The sequence below is a fragment of the Sander lucioperca genome, chromosome 22 (assembly GCF_008315115.2).
Source record: "Sander lucioperca isolate FBNREF2018 chromosome 22, SLUC_FBN_1.2, whole genome shotgun sequence".
NCBI lineage: Eukaryota > Metazoa > Chordata > Actinopteri > Perciformes > Percidae > Sander > Sander lucioperca.
The window spans coordinates 20,318,563-20,337,986 of record NC_050194.1 but is presented as its reverse complement, the minus strand read 5'-3'; the positions used below and the strand labels follow the sequence as shown (position 1 = coordinate 20,337,986).

General features: G+C 40.6%; 1 protein-coding gene across 2 annotated transcripts in view; it reads right to left on the bottom strand.

Moving 5' to 3' along the window:
* The window catches only part of LOC116061373 (glutamate receptor ionotropic, NMDA 2C-like), a 53,428-nt gene that overhangs the window by 24,208 nt on the left and 9,796 nt on the right, over positions 1-19,424 (bottom strand). For both annotated transcript variants that reach the window (XM_035997691.1, XM_031315538.2), the window contains exons 3-8: positions 18,820-18,918; positions 9,791-9,856; positions 8,730-8,918; positions 6,289-6,629; positions 5,720-5,834; positions 1,127-1,338 (exon numbers count right to left, since the gene is read on the bottom strand). In XM_035997691.1, coding sequence (XP_035853584.1) covers positions 1,127-1,338; positions 5,720-5,834; positions 6,289-6,629; positions 8,730-8,918; positions 9,791-9,856; positions 18,820-18,918 — 1,022 coding nt within the window. The remainder of the gene's footprint in view (positions 1-1,126; positions 1,339-5,719; positions 5,835-6,288; positions 6,630-8,729; positions 8,919-9,790; positions 9,857-18,819; positions 18,919-19,424) is intronic.

The window sequence follows — 19,424 nt, the reverse complement described above, 5'->3', positions numbered from 1 at the left end:
TTGTGATGATCTTGGCTAGTGATGATCTTGGCTAGTGATGATTCTCTCTGACAAATCGGGGGTCTACAGTGTTTTAACTCCACCTTTTAGTATTGGCTTAGCTCACTTGGAACCTTGAACAAGGTGGTACCAAAAAAGTACCAGGTACTAGCCACAACTTTTGCTAATGGAAAACCATAAAAGAGCGAGTTGAGTAGAGTTGAGCCGTACCATGCAGTGGAAAAACAGCTGGAGCTTCTGGACTAAATGGACCTTGCATTTTGTTGTTGTTTTGCCAACTGTGTCAAACTCAACTTTTAAGTCAACATGGATGCGAGGATGCTCAGAATCCTGGAAAGTTTGATCCTAGAACTACATTTTCATTGCAACAGAGCAAACTGAATCTGCTGTTATCCAATTGAAAGCTCCAGTACAAAGGCCCCTGTGTGCTTTCACGCTATCCAAGCCAAAAGTAGACAATTGTGAGAAAAACATGTTGAAATGTTTTGTTGTCCAAGATCGTCCACCGAAAAAAATCAGACAATGTAACTGCTGCTACAATCCACATTTAAAAACCAACCAATCAGAATTGGCACACAGCATGACACACAATACCTTGGCACGCTAGTGTAATGCTACAACACATTTACCTCAAACTCACTTTGCTAAATCAGGATTTTATGATACCTTCTTTTCCTAGAACCAAGACCGGCTTCACAATATTCTCCTCTTTATTTGAAGATGTCAAAAAAAGGCAGCAACATTTGTAGCATAAAGAACGTTTTCGTAGGACCAACGTGTTTTGTGTTGCGGCGTGGAGGTCCTTGATGAAGGACACAAATGGAAATGCATTGGTCCCAAAATTGATGTTGTATAGTCTGACACAGATTGGCTTAAGTGGACTATGAGTTAAATTTGGGTTAGGGTTAGGGTTAGGGGAGTCGAAAATTGTATTTGAATGAAAATTAATAAAAACATTACAAACCTGACCAATATTCAATACCAGCTTCTGGTACTTACATTTTTCCATACCCCAAAAATATTGGGGTTCAATACCCAGCCCTGTCTGTGTCAAATATGTATGCTTACATTTACATATTTGTGCACATGTAACAAGCTGTACATGTGTTTGCGTTGCTGTGTGTACCTCTCTGTTTGATTGGACTGCCGCCTGCAGGGCACCGTGTTACGGACACATGTACCAGTGCCCGGGTCCACATTCTCAACCATGACGAAGGGATGCTCCTCCAGCGTGGCCACAGTCAAGTGACGGTCATCAGACACCTGCTCCAGGAAGCTGCCATATCGAGGCCAGACCGGGTAGCGAACCTGAAGGATCCCTCGGGCGTACGTACCCACCTGGAGATGGAGGGCGAGAGACAAATAAGTCAGCGTTATCCTGCACACATGTTTGAATCTCAGCTTTGACCTTCTCTGCATATCAACCCCTTCTATCATCACCTGTCTTATCTTACAGTACTTCACAGGATGAATGATTTTTTTTTTTATTTTAAAAAGAGGAAATTTGCATGTGCTGACCTGGCTGAAGAGGATTCAAAGATGAAACAAGAGTAGAGTTTATTAATGAATAAGGAGACTGTGAAGTGTTAGAGTAAGACATTTAAAAAAAAGCCAGAATATAAAACAAAGAGCAAGCCAATTGTATCACATTAATAATACATCCCAGCATGTGTTGCCTTCAATCTGTGTTCATTTTGTTGACTGATTATTTAATTATTAATTTTCTTTTTTTCACTTTAATAAACAAATTGAAATGTCAATGTTCATAAATGGGAAAACTGTTCAAGTGATTAGTGCTATTTATTATCTGTGTTTTACGTCCTTGTGCGTTTAAAGTATTTGCTGCTTTTGTAGAACTGCTTTAATACTGGGAAAAAAAAGCTCACTGAACTAGCTGGAATTGACAAACAGATACGCTGACAGACAAAGAGAGACTGTACTGAGGTGACTATTGAAAAAAACAAACAGCGTATTGAGATTTTTTATGTCACAGGGAGCCACTTCAGAACAGAATTGCTGTATAATGTCACATCATGCAATGAATAATCCCATCGATGTCGGCACTAAACTCCGTGAAACCCTCTCTGTGAGAGCCAGGACTGTTTGTCATATTAACCCAACCTAATGAGCCATACTGAGCTCAGCCAGCGCTGACTTACTGCACGTGAAACTCGCTCCCTCACAGCTTTAATGAGACCTCTTTTTCATACCAACTCTTGATCTGTTCTTCTGCGCGCTCATACTAACGTTCTTCCTTCGTCATACATGGATGATTTAAAATCTGCATGAAGGTACAGTATGATGTGCAAGACGGTGATTTGTTTCTCTGCACAATCTGTGAATGGCAGCATCGCAGAGATGCGTTGTGAAGATCAGTCAATTCAATCTGTCTTTTATGGGATGTCTCATCCTCTCATGGAGCTTCTTAAGCAGAAGCTCTGTCATTCTCACACTGTTGGGAAGTGCCAAAACTGTTATTGATTATTGGATACAATCACAGTATGAGGATCTTGGAAATGTCCCAATACTTCATGTTAGAAATCAAAGTAAATGGATTATGAATGAATTTTTTTCATCAGATGTGAAACTTCTTCCCACGACAGCCAATTCAAAAATAATGTAGCGCACTACCTGGAAGTATACAGCTGCTTTTCTTTTGATGGATGTCATACTAATGTTTAAAATCAAAGGATTTATAGACTCTTTACACTGGCTCCCCGCTGCTGCCCACATCCAGTTCAAAACTCTGGTGCATCTGGTACATGCTGGCCTACAGGGCAGCAAAGGGAGCCATTAGTCAGAGGCCCCTGTAGTTGCTAGTCTCGGTCAAGGCTCTTCTCAGTGGTGGAATGAGCTCCCCACTGAAGTCGGGACAGCAGAGTCACTGCCCATCTCACGCCACGGGCAAAAAAAACACCATTTCAGATTACATATCAACAACCTGTTGTAGCAAATACATCTCTAAGCACATTTACCATTTCACTGAACATGCTTGTGGTTATTGCTCCTATGTGTCACCTTGGAAAGAAGCTTCTGCCATACCATGACTGTAATGTAAGGTAAAATGTAATGCCTCATGAGTCAGTTGTTTCCTCCTAAAACAGTTGTCAATTTACAAATCCAACAGACATTGGAGCAACATTGGCATTTATTTGGAGTCGTGTTTCTGGCCACCTGACGAATGTAAGTCCAATAGTCACTCTCTTTTTAGCTCTGTCTTTGGTCTCCACCAACTTCTGAGACAACTATCTAGCTCCTCGATGATACACTATGTTCAACAGCTGGTCGCCAGCTTGTTGTTTGGTGCTTTTGGCTAAAATCAGCTACATTCACATTGTACATAGTCTCCTTTTCCCAGACCTTCCTCCACAACGCTGCAGAGCTGCGGAGGAGGGTCTGGCTAGTCCACACAGCATTCCGGGATGGGAAAAAAACATGCTCTGGTTTATTGGCATTTCTTTAAACCAATCAAAATCGTCATGGGCTGCGCTAAGCGCTGCACGGAGCCCAGGTGCTGCTGGAAAATAGCCTCGGGAAGGAACTTGTTTTGGTGGAATGCGTACGTTAAAAAGTTGTTTTAGTCATGCAACAGAAAAAAAGATTAGACAGATAGTCTAGCTAGCTGTCTGGATTTACCTTGCAGAGATCTGATGAGCAGTTTACCATAGTCCTCATTCATAAAATTCCAACATAAAGGAAGTGGAAATCCGGTTGAAAAAAACGACATACGGCGGAATTTCCGGTGGCAACGTGGCAATCCCGGTGGAAGGTTGTGGATATAGACTACATTGTACATAATCATTGATCTTATAAAAATATTGATTATTGCAGCCTTAAACCTTTTAACATATATTTATTCAATTGGATTCCACAGGTAAAATAATAGAGATGAGAAGAACAGGAAAAAGAGAAGAAAGAAAATGAAGTATAGCAGAGGGGCCCAGCAAAGAAAGGGGTCTTTCCTCCCCAAAATGTTACCCAGCAGCAGCCTTCAAACAATGCTAAGGAACAACATCATGTTAAACTGTCAGGGTGTCACAATGGAGGAATTGAAAAGAGCAAGTACACCAACACCTGTCACTATTACAGATGAGCTACATGACGTGAGGAGGGGAAAGAACAAGTAATAAGAGACCAGGTTGTAATAAGGACAGAGTGAAGAAGAATTTAGACACTTTAGACAAGTGCTGTGTTGTTGTCGATAGTGTGCAAACAACAGCAGTACATCTTAACCACACCTGACTCTGAGGACATGAGGAATTGATCTTGTGTTGGCTGCACAAGTGCGACTTTAAGTGCTACACATACACACATACAACCCAAACCCCACTTTAGCACAATTGCATGCCTATGTTCATACACACACATACATACACACCAGCCAGGAGGTGACATTGATAAAGTAGGTTGCGCTTTCCAGGCCAGAAATAAATGAGTTCAACTGTAGCTGTGAGATTAGGTTCAGGTCTCTCTGTTTAGCAGGACTTTTTCAATACACCCTTGGGCTTTGAAAAGTGTGTGTGTGTGTGTGTGTGTGTGTGTGTGTTTGAAAATTGCAAGGAGTAAGAGAAGTGAGTAACTATTTTATCAGGAAACAAACAGAACTTATTGATTTAAAATTAGGCCTACACTTATATAAAATATAAGTATAAATAAATATAATCTGTTGGTGATGGTGATTACATTTTTATTGTAGCCACTTTCCCTCAACCAGCCTTATATTTTCAGCTTCTTCCAAAATGTAGCTTGACATCTCCAATGCAACAGGCATACACTTGTTGCATCCAGTCAGATTATATGTTTTTAAACTGTGTGGTGGGGGGTTAAAGAGGGGCTGCAGAGGAAGAGACGTGAGGTAAAGATACTGCGTGAGGTGAAAGAGTGCATGCTGGTGTTCTAAAAACAACAGATAGATACTGTTTTGAAGGTTGCCGCGCTGATTTTACCAACACGGCCAGAACAGTTGGAGCTGCAGCAGTGGATGTGACACACAACTCCCTGAGGCAATTAAGATACTTGAAAACCATTAGCGTCTGATTGACGTAACTTACATACAAAAATCTCCAGTCAATATAATTCAGTCATAATTCAGTCAAAATATGAACACACAGACATTATACACATTATTATCTCTGATATCTATCGCAATTAAAGTCCAGAAATCCGCCTAGAGATCATAGAGGAAAACACGCTCCTTAAAACTCCAGAACTTGCTTCAGAATCATAATTTTTTTTTTTGATTTTTTCTGTAATCCAGTTATAGTTGTTTGTACATCCATGTACATTGTAAACAGGAACTGCTAATCGATAATTCAGCATACATTTATGGTGTCAATTTGCCAAAAATAAAATATTCAAAAAAAAACATCGGGAGCAATTGCAGTTCAGTGTTTCGCTCAGGATGTCAAAATGACACCTCTCATCTACATTTGGCCTTTTATATACAGGAACAACAACAATACGCAAAAAAAGGAGAAAGATCAAAACACAGACTACATGGCCAACAGCTGTTGTTAACACACTCACAACACTAAGGGGCGGTTTCTCTTGAACCTGTTCCCCTAAAACTAGCCTGAACACTAAAAATATAAGTTATTTTCATTGTCCATAAAACACTCCTCGCAAATGTCACTGTCAGCCTCAGTAACCTGTGATTCCATAATGTGTCTGAGTCCTCCGTATGCAGTGTTTTTGTGTTCCAGTTTCTGGTGCCCAGTACCTTGTCCCAGAGTCTATCCCGGTCCAGAGCGATAATGACCATGGAAGGATTGGAGAGGAAGCCTTGGTTGTTGAATGAAAGATCTTTCCTTTCCCACGTCACATTCAGCATGTGTCTGCAAACCCACAGAAACATAAAGTCATACAAAAGTATGTAGCGTGCAATCAAGGACTTTGATTCTACATCACTCAAGAATTTGCATAATTATTAACACAGATAAACAAACACACACAATGATCACCTCCTAATTAAACCTAAACCTCCCCTCGAGAGCTTAATCTAACATAGGAAACTGGAAGTAGCTCATTAGAGGATGGGAGAGGCAGCTGATTGGTGGAGGCCAGAGTGTTCCTACTGAGTGATTTCGCTGTCTGTTAAGGTTTACATCCTTGACAGACTGGGGCTGTGAATAATGAATACAGGTCAATTTGCATTTCAGAATGTGAAAAAGAGGTACAACATACTTTCACTTTATGCTGTGTAGCTGAAGCTGAAGATGTGCTCTTCTGTTCGTGCATCAGTAATGATCACTAAAAGGAATTGTGTTTACTGACAAAAGTGTGACTCACCTGAACAGAGTATTGTTGTCTAAGTGTTTAGCAGGTTTGTTGCAGTCACCATGTCCCTCAGGAATAAACCCGTACTGCTTCTGGAAGCTCTCAGCCCCTTTAGCTACAATGGCGACACCCTCCCTCACCCTCTGCCGCAAGCTCTTTCTCCCCTGGTCCGTAATCACACCAATAACACCGACAGGGAAGCTGTCAGGTGGAGGGCTGTCGGGGTTGCCCACGGCCTGACTGGTGAGGATCCAGATGTAGCCTGGCCCCAGCAGACCCACCTCAGCTGCCTGTTGAAACAAGTACTGTGCCTCCTCATAGGAGCAATACGCCATCAGGACCTGAGAGTCCACCTGCAGACAGAAAATAAGTCTGTCAGAGAGAAAACATCCTGAACATGCGGCACTGCTGTAGATCTTAAAGAGCCTGTAGCACCAGCTGTTCCTCTGATAAACTTCAACCTGCTTACAAACTTTTTGCTAAGTGGAGATTTAGGCTTTACAAAATTAAAGCGACACCATTAAAAAACTAAACCGAAAGACTGCATCACACAGACTAGTTCTTATATGGACATTAGTTGATTTTAATTGTTTAGACCCAGTAACTGCCAGTATGACTGTTGTAACTGAACAAACCGATGCAGCTAATATTTGCTTGCTAACATATTACCCGTTTGGACGGAAAAGTAAAATAGGTAGGGAATATGGTGGACATCTCTGATCTGACACTTCATCAACATGCTTTCTTTTTTAATTATGTAAAGTGGGAAGATTTTAAATTACATTTCACAAAATAATGTCAACGTTTGGCAGGTAGGGTTAGTTTAACGTTAATCAGATAGGCCTATTTCCCAGTCACTCTAAACTGCATGAACACATATTTGTCCATGTAGATATAATTAAAGCTGCAAGCAGCGTTGGACGGGGCCTCGCTCCACTGTGCGCGTCAGGGTTATTGGCAGATGCTGCTCCTTGCAACCATGCATTTGCGCGGCACTCAGACACTGCAAATCATCACCATTGAAAAGGGAACTCTCTGCTGAGTTCAAAGATACTTCACACAAGTGTCTACGTCGTACAGTTCATTAGACCAAAGGGGGTGGGCCAAACCATGACCAATGAAAACGGAACTCTCTGCTGAGTTCAATGATACCTTACACAATAGTGTACATCAAACGGGTCATTAGTTATAAAAGGGGCGTGGCTAAATCAAAGTGGGCGGGTCAAACCATCACCAATGAATAAAGAACTATCTGCTGAGTTCAATGATACCTCACACAAGGGTCTACATCAAATGAGTCATAAGTTATAAAAAAGGGGCGTGTCTATAGCATAGGGGGCGGGTCAAGCCATCACCAATCAAAAAGAAACTCTGCTGAGTTCAATGATACGTCACACAAGACTCGGGCTTGGCATGAGTAAGTGGGCATGGTTAAAGTATAGGGGGCGGCTCAGTATCCCATGTAGACCACACATTATAAGTTTCATGTAAATCGGATGATGTTTGTCATATAGGGCTGATTTCCTGTTACCAGCAGGGGGCACTATGACCAAAATTTTGGCCTACAGATGACCTCAGGCCTGGACTCTTGTCAATCGTGAGAATTATTGGCCAAATTGGACAATGTACACTAAAGTTACAACAACTTCTTTGTTCATCGATGAATGCTCAAAATGGCCGTCACGCCACGCCCACACCGTTGGACGAAAAGTTTTGCTTTTAATAACTTTTCATCGTTAAAGTCTTTAGATGATACAAACCAAATTTGAAGTCGATCTGATGAAATCTCTCTCCTCTTTTAGGCCTACTTCCTGTTGCCACTAGGGGGTGCTATGACTTTGAGGAAATATCGGCCTTTATATGTCTTCAGGGTTGGACTCTTATGAATCCTGAGCCAATTGGCCAATGTACACTCAAGATACTCCCACTTCCTGTTTCGATGGTGAAACGTACATAATTGCCGCCCCACCACGGCCCCGCCCTATGACGAAAAGTTTTTCTTTTAATAACTTTTCATCTTTAACGTCTTAAGATGGCACAGACCAAATTTGAAGTTGATTGATTTTGTGCGCCTATTCCCGAAACCCTCAAAATACGTACATTTACACCAGGATTGATGCGACCGCCAATTTCGGTGAGTTTTTGAGTATGTTAAGCCCCTCAAAAAGGCGATTCATTTGCAGAAAAGAATAATTATTCCTTCAGTTTCAATATATCAAAATATTTTCAAAATATAACAAATCATTCCTACATTTAATACATATTAACAGCACGCAAAAACTGTTACATTGGCAGTTATGTTACAGCTAATGCTATGTTGGTGGTGGTGGTGCAACCGCATTTAGTAAAGTGCTAGTTTGAAACTAGTAAGAATTTAACTTTACACACAAAGTTAGTGATGAATTTAGGAGTGCTTGTGCAACCCAATCTGGGATTTGTCTATCTCATTGTACCTGTTGCAGCATGCGCTTCGTCCTCCCATCATTTGACCCGACAGACATTTCTAGAGACAAGACATCCTGTAGATTCCACAGGAAATAGGAGGTATCTGTATAGGACTGAACTATATCCACAAAGGTGTCGTAGCCTGGCAGCAAGCTGGTGATCACTGCAAACTCGCCCCAGTCATACTCCTCCATGATCTGAAACATGGATGTAAAGAAATAAAGGACTGCAATGATATTATCCAAGGTAAAGAGGTTATAAAATGTGGGAATTAAGAATGATTGCAAATATAAAATTGTGAAGGACTGATGATGAGATGATCAGTACTCTTGCATCTGTACGGTAAATATGTAGCTTAAGTCACCAGGCGGTTAGCTTAGCTTAGCTTACTGTAAAGACCAGAGACAAGAAGTTGTTTTGTTTTGGTTTTTTTACATATCTGTTTTGTATGGATTACATTTTTCTTATATACTGTTATATGGTGAGCTTTGAGGTGCTCACGGCAGATTTTGTTATATGTGGACATAGCAAAAGTGGTATCAATCTTCTTATTTAACTGTTGGCAATAATTTCTCTGTTCTATATTTCATTCTAAGGATGTATGGAGTCTAATGTTGGGTTTGACCACATCAGTAATGACAGGAACAAACTAGAAAGCTTTTATTATCCTCACTTATTTAAAAAAAATAAACAAACACAAAACGCATTTCATCACAAATACATCTGTCAATTTCACACTGCATATTCCTCAGTTGTAGAAATGCTCCCACGCAATGATGGCGAAAAATTGGACGGAACTGAGATTATCTTGTTGACTCCCAAAACATCAGTGACATTAAGCTCTCTGATCTCAAGAGAATTACAGATTGTAATAGTTTGTGGAAATCGGGCCAGAACTTCAGATCAGGGATTCCCCGCTGATTGTTGTCCCTACATGGTGTTAATCAGCCTGAGAGGTCCCTGTTGTCAGGCTTGACCCTGTAACATTTTGGTATGAAAACCTAGATTTCAACCCCCAAAATATTAGGTTTAAATGAGGTTAGTGACATAGATACGTGCTATTCTGTACCTTAAACATGCAGACAATCTGCTGCTCCAGAGACACTCCCATCTGCAAGAAGGAGGATCCCTCAGCCTGTAAAGAGTAAGAGATTCCCATTTAAGGATTCAGCTGGGAAAAAAACTTTATGGGGTGAAAGGTGAATGACGCAACAGCATCTCTGGAGATGGTTTTGCTCAAAGACGCTTCAGCATGGTTTGCCATCACAGGGCTTTAAAGCAGTTTCTTGACGATAAAGTACAGTTTTATTCTTTATTTAAATTATACCATGATGCCCAATTGCTGATGCATTTCTTTTAAAAAGGTGAAAAAAACATTTTTATTTTAAGAGTGTCAAATATGCACTTCTGAAAGTTGAGTGCTGAATCGGTTTCATGGTAAAAAAAATATCTTGAATAAATCACCAAATGAACATCTACACAGCGTTGAACTTTTGCGCCACAACAGAAGCAAACTGATGTAAGGTTTTTCAAATGAACTCGTCTGCTGCTCTTCATTTTAGCAGCACCTTTGACATTGTTACTGCTGCGGAACAATTAAATTTGGATAAAACCTCACAGCAACTAGGATACTGCATTTTAAGAATTTGTCCTCTTGTACAATCAGCATACTATCGCTGTTAAAGGTCATGACAGAGTGGAACAGACTTCTAAATCCAATTAATTTGATGAGAAGTGACAAATGGGGGGAAAAAAAGAAAGACTTCATTTTAGGTGCTCTGCTTGGAATGGGGCACTTGATATAGCTTAATGAAATATTTAATCTTCAGAAATATCTGCAATGTCCTAAAAAGCATCATTGGAAAGTTAAATATAAACAATAAAGCATTACAAATTTGGAGTAATGGACACAACACAGAAGATGCAGTTTCCACCTCTGTAGTCGCTCACATTCAACGATAGAGCTTTGATTGTCCATATTCTGCCCCGATCTGGTACAAGTGTCTCCAATCTGCGATTATCAGTCCTGCTGCTCTCTTTCTGTCAAGAAGGGGTGGTCCAAAGTATGCATGTGTCTGTGTCTGTTAGCATACATTTGCATACCTACACGCTGTGTGTTGACAGATAAGATGGACGTTACTAGAGCCCACTGAACCCATGTCCTTCAAATAGCATTCAAATAAAGTAGGCTATAGGGATGAGAGGACTATTGAGATAGATACTATAAGAGTGAAAGAGGGACTGGATATAGACACAAAGAGCAGAAATAATCAACTGATAGAGAAGAAAAGATATTTTACATATAACCTATTTATATATAAATATAACCCTAACCCTAACCCTATATATATAACTGAGAAGTCAGCTAGCATCACAACACATTTGTGTCAAGAGTAACAGGTATATTCCAAGCAATGATTTGGTGATTTGCAGGTGAAAAGATAATTAGACATCTCTGACAAAACTGGGTCAAATGTGGATGTAATTCAACACTTTCTTTTAGACATTTAGGTTACTTATAAGTGTTGTTTCAACAGCAAATGTAAAAATGTAGTAATTTAAGCTGTTAAAAAATGGGTGTATGCAGTAGGCGAATGCCATCCCCCTTGTTGACTCATTGATACTTCATCTGACTGAGGTTTGTGCATGTTAGAATCTATGGCTCCGACTATGGCTCTGAAATATTTGTTGCCTTACTGTGCTGTGTATTGTTAAATTCATGGCGCTGTCCATGGTGCTGAAGTAGCAGACGGATTTGTAATTGCGCCTTTCTGTCAGTTTTGTCTTGGATCTGTTAAGAATTGCCTACTGGTTGTATGTCTGAAAAATCTTCATTTGTCAACCAAATTCAGCCTAGTTTACCTTCACAGGTATAGACAGTTTTTAGCCTCCAAATTACCAAAACCAAGTTTCATGGGCAGATGCACAGGACACACAAACAACTGCATTCAGTTGTGAACTAACCGCAAAACTAGAAACTAAAAGTTTACAAATTTAAATGAAATTGTTCCACAGTCTGGATGCCCTGTCCCTGCCTTTTTTTTTTAGATGGGACTGTGTATTAACAGAGCATGGATGGAAGATCTAAGCGCTGCAGGGCATAAGTGGACCTGTGATGTAAGCAGGTGCAATACCATGCAGGGCTTTAATACAAGTAGTAATATTTTGAATTTGATTCAATAACAGACTGAGAGCTGGTGCAAGAAGGCGAATATCAGGGTAATGTGGTATCTTTTTTTATATCTGTAAACTGTACAGTAGCATCCTACACTAAGTAGGGACAGGAAGTCTTAAAATACAGTGAAACACATGCATGGAGAGTGAGAGAGAGAAAGGGACACAGAGAGAGAGAGCAGATAGTGTTAAACTGCCAAGTCCCATTTGGGACCACATCTCAAATCTTCTCAGTCTGTTCTCGTCTCAGAGGTGACTAACTGTCATATCTCCTTCCTGTTGCTCTTCCCTCTCTCACACACCTCAGAGGCTCTGCAAAGCCCAAGAGAGCTGTGCAGCCCGAGGAATACCACAGGAATATCACAACTAGACTATCCTTCACTCAATTTTACCAGTTTTGTTTGAGACTCACCTCTGGAGGCTGAAAGTCAGACCACTGACTTGGCTTAGCACCAGAATAGCTATATAAATAGCAGTGCACAACCATGTCAGGCTGTCACTGAATAAATAAAAAATGTCTCTGGATTGGCAGCCCTTGTTAACTATAGTGTCCCATTTCATGTGATATGGCGGAGGAGTGGTGAGGTGCACATGTGAAGAAGTGTAATTAAAATCCAATTAGTTTTGTCTGAGCTATTAAACACACAAATAATGTAGTGACCTCCCTCTGGCCAATAAGTGTTCATCAAGTTCATCATCCAATTAGCAGCATCTTAAATTGTGAAAAATCGAACAAACTCAGAAGCAAATGTGATGAAAGACATCCACTCTCCTCTTACACAGTGAAATCAAGCAAGATTTACAACAAAATTACCTTCTTTTCCTTGTCCAACTCTCACACTCACACGCTCACATGAGAAGACAGAGTTCACCCTCCACCCCCTCTCGTCCTCCACTTCCCAGCCGTCTTGTTCTCACCACCTTGGCAGTGCGGCTGTCACACACAGACGTAATTAGCAGTCCTACTGCAGGAGCGTATGGTAATGTGACAGGAGGACGGTGGACATGGTGGTTGCTCACATACTCGTCTCCTCCCACAGGGAGAGCTCTAAGCTGTACCAACCCCGTCAGCGGAGAGACCGGTCTAGGTCGCTCGCACACACAAATGCTCACTCAAATCATATGGACCCGATACATCTAAACATTTACAGTATATGTCATTCTTTCTTCGTAAAGCTTATACATATGGAAGCGTCCATCTCCAGAGGTGGAAAATACATTTTTTCAAGCTTTGGTTTCATTATTACCATTTTTTCTGCTATGTAATACTTCTGCTCCATTACATTTCAGTGGTAAATATTGTAATTTTTTACTTTACTACATTTTTCTGACAGCCGTAGTTACTTTGCACATTGAGTTTTTGCATACAAAGCCAGCAGCAGTATGTAAAGTACTTAAACGTCATCTCAATCAACTACAACAGTAATAATCCAATAATATGAATACTGTACAGTATATACTGAAAGGGGCTATGCTGCATAATGACTTGACTTGATTATTTTTACTTTTGATTACACTTTGGTTAATTTTAATTAGGGGACATTTTGAATGTAATTATTTCTACACTACTGTAATTCTACATTAACTTTAAAGGGGCCCTTCGACAAACTTGTTTTCCACCTCTATGACGTTAAAGCTGTGGTAGGCAATTAGTTTTTGGTGTCATGGGGCAAAAAATCCATCATAACCCTTCAGTTTATTGTAATGCAATTGGTCTGAGAGAAAACTACGGCTTCTGCATCTCCTCTTGGCTCTGTTTTCAGGCTTTAGAAAATCTAGCCTGTGACTGGAGACTTTGGCCGATCACATGTAATTTAAGAGAGAGGGAGAGCGTTCCTATTGGCTGTTCTGCGCGTGCATATGCCCTTGCAACAGAGAGGGGAGAGGGTGGGCTGCAGGAAGAGGGTTAATTTTACTTCAAATCCTGACAGCTTTACACCACTGAGTTGCAGTGGAACTTTGAGCCAAATGCTAGCAGCTCAAAACAACAATGCTGATGTTTAGCAGGTAAAATGTTTACCATGTTCATCATCTTAGTTTACTGTGTTAGCATGCTAATTAGACATTTGCTTATATGCACGTAACACATAGTACAGCTTAGGTTGATGGGAATGTCATTAGATAAGCAATTATTAATTCATAAAACAAAGTATTGGACCTATGATAGCCACACCAGCTGCCACACTGCAGATTGAAATGTCAGAAACCCTCCTGCACAATTTAGTTTTCTTTATATTTTACATATAATAGTTCATTTTCTCCTCATTGACTTTTGCGCACATCAGAAAACAGATAAATGATGCCACTAAGCTTTTGTTTCATACATTATACTCAGTATATTTAGTAATTTTATTTGTAGTGCATACATTTAGTTAACTCCTGTGCAGTCACACTTTAGTTTGTCCTTATAATTATTTTTTGCAATTGGGTGAACTGACCCTTTAAATAGACAATCCCATTTTAGTGTTGGTAAATGCATTTGTAACATGTCAACACAGTTTGTTTTAACAGATAATGTTGCTCTATTGTGGTAAATTAAACATTTTGTGTCCTCAATATGTTGGCAAAAGTGCTAAAAAAATTAATTTTCAACTGTGGAGGGAAACATCCCCCTGGATATAAAATCAAACACTCTGACTGACTACCTTATTAAAATTATTAGGCCACCAATGCTGTGAAGCTTGTAGGTGGCCTGGCCATTAACGTGCTTTCATTCCCTGCGATAAAATCTGTTTCCAGTGGGAAAACTGTGCAGCGAATCTAGGCTTCTCATGACCTGTTTATGGAGTTGCTGGTTTGTGGACCATGAAGCCAAGAGAGACAGAAGTGAGGGGGCGGAGAGAAGAGACAGAAGTACAGAAGTACAGAAGTACAGAAGGACAAATGGAGAAAGCGGGTCAGTCTGGCCATAATCTATATCAACGCCACTTCCAGGATTGCTCCGGTGCCGCAGGAAATTCCGCCGGATGCATGTCTTTTTGCCGATGCCCATTTCTTTTCGCTTTCTTCGTGTTGGAATTTTAAACTCCAGTCGATTTACAAGGACTATGGTTAACTGCTCCTCAGATCTCTGCAGGGTAAATCCAGACAGCTAGCTAGACTAGCTGTCCAATCTGAGTTTTCTGTTGCACGACTAAAACAACTTTTGAAGGTACACACGTTCCACCAAAACAAGTTCCTTCCTGAGGCTATTTTACAGCGGCTCCGTGCATAGCTTAGCCCCGCCCATGACGATGGTGATTGGTTTAAAGAAATGCCAATAAACCAGAGCGCGTTTTTCTCCCGTCTCGGAATGCTGTGTGGACTAGCCAGACCCTCCGCAGCACTGTGGAGGAAGGTCTGGCAATGCAAGACTAGTCTGGCCACAGAAACAAACACCCAAAAAAGAAACTGTGATCCAATGAGACACGTCTGGCTCATTGGATCACTTCGGTCCAATATCACAAACAGAGTGTGACCTTAGACTGCAGCCAGGACTGAGACTGTAACTCCTGGAATATAATCTTCTACTGACAGCTTCAAATTGTAATAAATGATGTTATACGATCAAATACTCAACCTCAAAAAACTCAAAAATCCATCATGTGCAAACTTAAAAAGCACTTTTGTTCCTGTTTACTGGCGAACACATAAAGCTGTCAGCTTTGTTTATTCCAGACTTTATCATGGTCTACAACCACGATCACTCATTATTGGATGTTTGTAACCGTAATGAACAAAAAAAAATGGTTGGTGAGTGATCAAACATTCATGTATTTCCTCAAAAACAGAGATTTACTCTTATCTCAATATAATAGATACAAGTTGTCATCTCTAGTTAATTCATCTATTCTCTCTCAAAATATTTAACAGTAGCCATAACAAAACTTTTTTTTTTAACTTCACCTTTTAAGTACTTAAACAGTAAACTGGTTTCACAAAAGCAATTATGTTCTTTTATATGTCCTGTGAAAATCATTTATCTACAATATGCAGCCTTTCCAAAATCTCATCGTAATTAAGCTTGGCGATAATGGTTTTTGAGATAGTCCAGTGTGTTTTGAAAGGGTTGTATCATAAAGTCACAGGTGGCTGTCCAAATGATCTTTGCCGCTCGTATCAAGTCATAGCTACACAGAACATTATTTTATTGGACTCCTAGCAGCCTTTACACAGTGAGTTGAATTGGCTTCCATCAGAGTGCAGGTTTTACCTCCCAAGAAGTGGCACTGACGTGTGTGAGATCTTCTATTCTAAGTACTGTACAATTATACAATAACGGGTTGTCTAATGGTTTTTCATTGCTTACTTTTTAATGGTTTTGGTGATCCTGATGAGGATGTCAACCTGTGTATAACTGTATGTGTGTTTTTTGTATTTATTGCTGTATTTTCTTTCAATGGCAATGTCGGTCGTCCACCTGTTTCACTGCCATGAAATATGGTACAGATATCCATGGCCAAAGCTTTCCAACTTCCGGAGCCTGTCTGTGGCTGCATTCATACATGCTGGAATCTTAAAATGGGTCACAAATAAATACTTTTTTGATTTATTTTTTAAAAGGCAAAATAACATTCCTCACACTCCCTCATTTCCTCCTCTTCGCCTTCGCTTGATATGTGTGCGCCATCTGACAAACAACACGCTTCCTCTCCTGCCTTCAATCTTCTCATCTTTGTTTCATTCCGTCCTTCCTTGTTGTTTGCAATAGAGAGATCACTGAGACAGGAACCATAAATAGGAGGCTCGGGCGGGTGCTGCTTCTTTTCAAACCCGCCATCAAAGATATTCATCGTCATCAGGCTATTGATAATCAAGCACTATTGAGCTCTTTTATCCCTGAAGAGAATCATGCACTCACACATATGTCTTTCTCCGTCCAATCCACCTGTCCCATTGTGCCAGACACCTCTGACAAGCTTTTTTCTCGCTGCTGACAACAAAGGAGTGTATAAGAGAGAGAAAGAGACTAAGGTGGAGTGTGAAGAGAAGGGCTGAATGAGGCCTTCAACAGGCAGGCCTCAGAGGAGAGTGCTGGTACTCTTTGTGCTATATAGAGAACTGTCACTCAACACGTTGGGTTCGTCAGACAAACGGTCGCTCAATATGAGAGATAAAGTCCCATCTGTGCGTTTGTCTTTTGACGCTGTCAAGCAGAGAGGTTAAATAACCCAGACTGAACCTGCCGCGATGAACTCTGCAAATTAAAAACCAGAGATTGTTGATATCTGACAAACATTGCCCCACATATTTTGGAGGCTCAGAGATTTTACACAGGGGAAGAACTGCCAAAAGCACTTCTGGGGTAAATACTAAAACCTCCTTGCCAATTTTAAGATGAAGCAGCGACTGGTAGGGGGAAGAGGGAGGTTATGCAAGGCAGCAACGCAGAAAAATAAAGGAAAGGAGAGTGAATGGTTTGGATATTTGCGTGAATGATGAGAGCTATGGGAGGCCTCAGCCTCCTGAAGGGTCTAATTAACAGTTTAATGGGGTCCTGGAGCTCAGAAAGAGCAAAGAAGAGAACAGGCCTCTCGCTTCTGGCCACAGCCTTAATGGATTCATCCAGCGCACAACGGAGCCCCAAAAAAACTGGATTGAAATGTGTCAAGAATAAAGATGATGGAGGGAAAGATGGTGAAACTGGAGGGATAGAGAGACTTGTATTGGTGCAAATATGGAAAGGAGGGGGAAATGAGACAAAGTGAAAAGTGGACAGAGAGTAGGAAGACAAAAATGGAAAAGGAAAGAAAAAGGAAGAAGTGGAGAAACAAGACTATGACTATTTCACTCATGAAAGAGGGAAGGGAGACTTCTCTGTGAGGCAGTAAAACACTGCCTTCAGGCAGCTGTCAGCCAAGCTCCATCGAAGCGTCTTTCTCATCTCTCTGTCTCTTTCTCACTCACTCTGCCTTTCCCGCTTCTTCATGAAAATACAGCATATCAATCACCCTCCTGCAGCTACAACTCTTCCTGTTTAAAACCCATCTATGACGTGACATCTGCAGATACCTTTTGATTAACAGGAAGTGATAAATACAACATGCTTTGGTTTACAAAATGTTGTAGCCACATGCTACAAATTGCAGCTTGTTTTCGATGCTTCCTGTGGTGGATACGTGTAGGAATGTGCTCTAATATGTGAGGGTGTTCATTTGCATGTGTGTTTTTATGTGTGAGAGTTGGCTCTATAAATACAAGGTGTTGATGACAGTTAAGCAATTAAAGGAAGGATGGGAAGACAGGCGGAAAGCATGGAGCATGGAGAAAGAAGGGGTGAAGCCATTTTGCAACTCAAAAGTAGAGAGAAAGTATAGATTAAGAATCTGTCTGATGTCATCAATCTCCTCTTTACAATCTAACTACACAGCTCACAGCTCTCCATCTCTATTCATCAATGAGATACATGCTAAATCATAGCAGGAAAAACCTGCTGCTCTTCAAGTGCGCCAGGATGATTGATTGAGGCGTAGATCGCCCACAGCACTTGTCTCCCCTCGCAAAGTTTCCCTTCCTACAACAGACTTTTCCCAGCCAGGGATTAGAGGAGCTGATGAGGGTCGATGGCTGCAGTCATCGCTGATAATTCACCCATCTGTATTGCTCATATCGTTTCACCGCTCTGACCTACGTAAATTGTTTTAAGCTGAATGACAATGGTGTAGAAGAGTTCTGACTAAGACAGGAGGCTGTGAGCTGGTGGTGCTGCTGCTGACAGGGTTTATATTACAGATTTCTGTTCATTTTATTACTAGAATTTTGCTTCCTAAATTGCTTATTATGCTGTTTGCGACACGTTATATCAACACCTCTGGGACACAAAATGCATTGTTTGTGTTTTTTTTACTGTGGCATAGCAAGAACGCAGACTACTCTAGCCCCGGTTCAAGCTCTAGGGTGGTGATGGACCAATGCTGAAGTGATCGCTCATTATTTTGACAGTACCTTGTATGGTATGACAACTGCAGAGCCACCACTGATGCCTACGATTGGCAGAGCTGTCTGAGTGGAGAGGAAGTCCAGGATCTGTGCCACTTCTGCCACCTGAAAACAAAACAGACAGATTCAGTGATTGCCGAAAGAAAGTTTGTTTGAACTAGTGATAGTGCAGCCCTATTTTGTTTTTGTTTTTGTTTAATAGTGCAGCACTATTGTGATCAGGTTGTACAGTTACCTAAAATTCAATTAGATTCTAAATTCAGATTTGTGCACAAGTAATTTTACAATTAAGTAAAATGTATTTAAAGTGACAGTACTTTGAGCCCTGTTTAGCCACTATTTACATTTCACTTTCATGATTTGGTGTTACAACTTCTCCCTTTACAATCAGAAACCATACTAACACCATAATTTAATTTGAGCAAAGATGTACATGCTTGGCATCTCAATTAGTTCTTTTTTGCAACCCTCTTTGTGATTTAAGCTGACAGAACAGGTGCTATTTTACATAAACATGTTGCCTTGTGCAACTTTAGAAAACATGGATGTGGGTGACTGAACACCATGACTCTGGAGAGGATGTTTTATCAGAAAGCCTAAAAATGCATAAA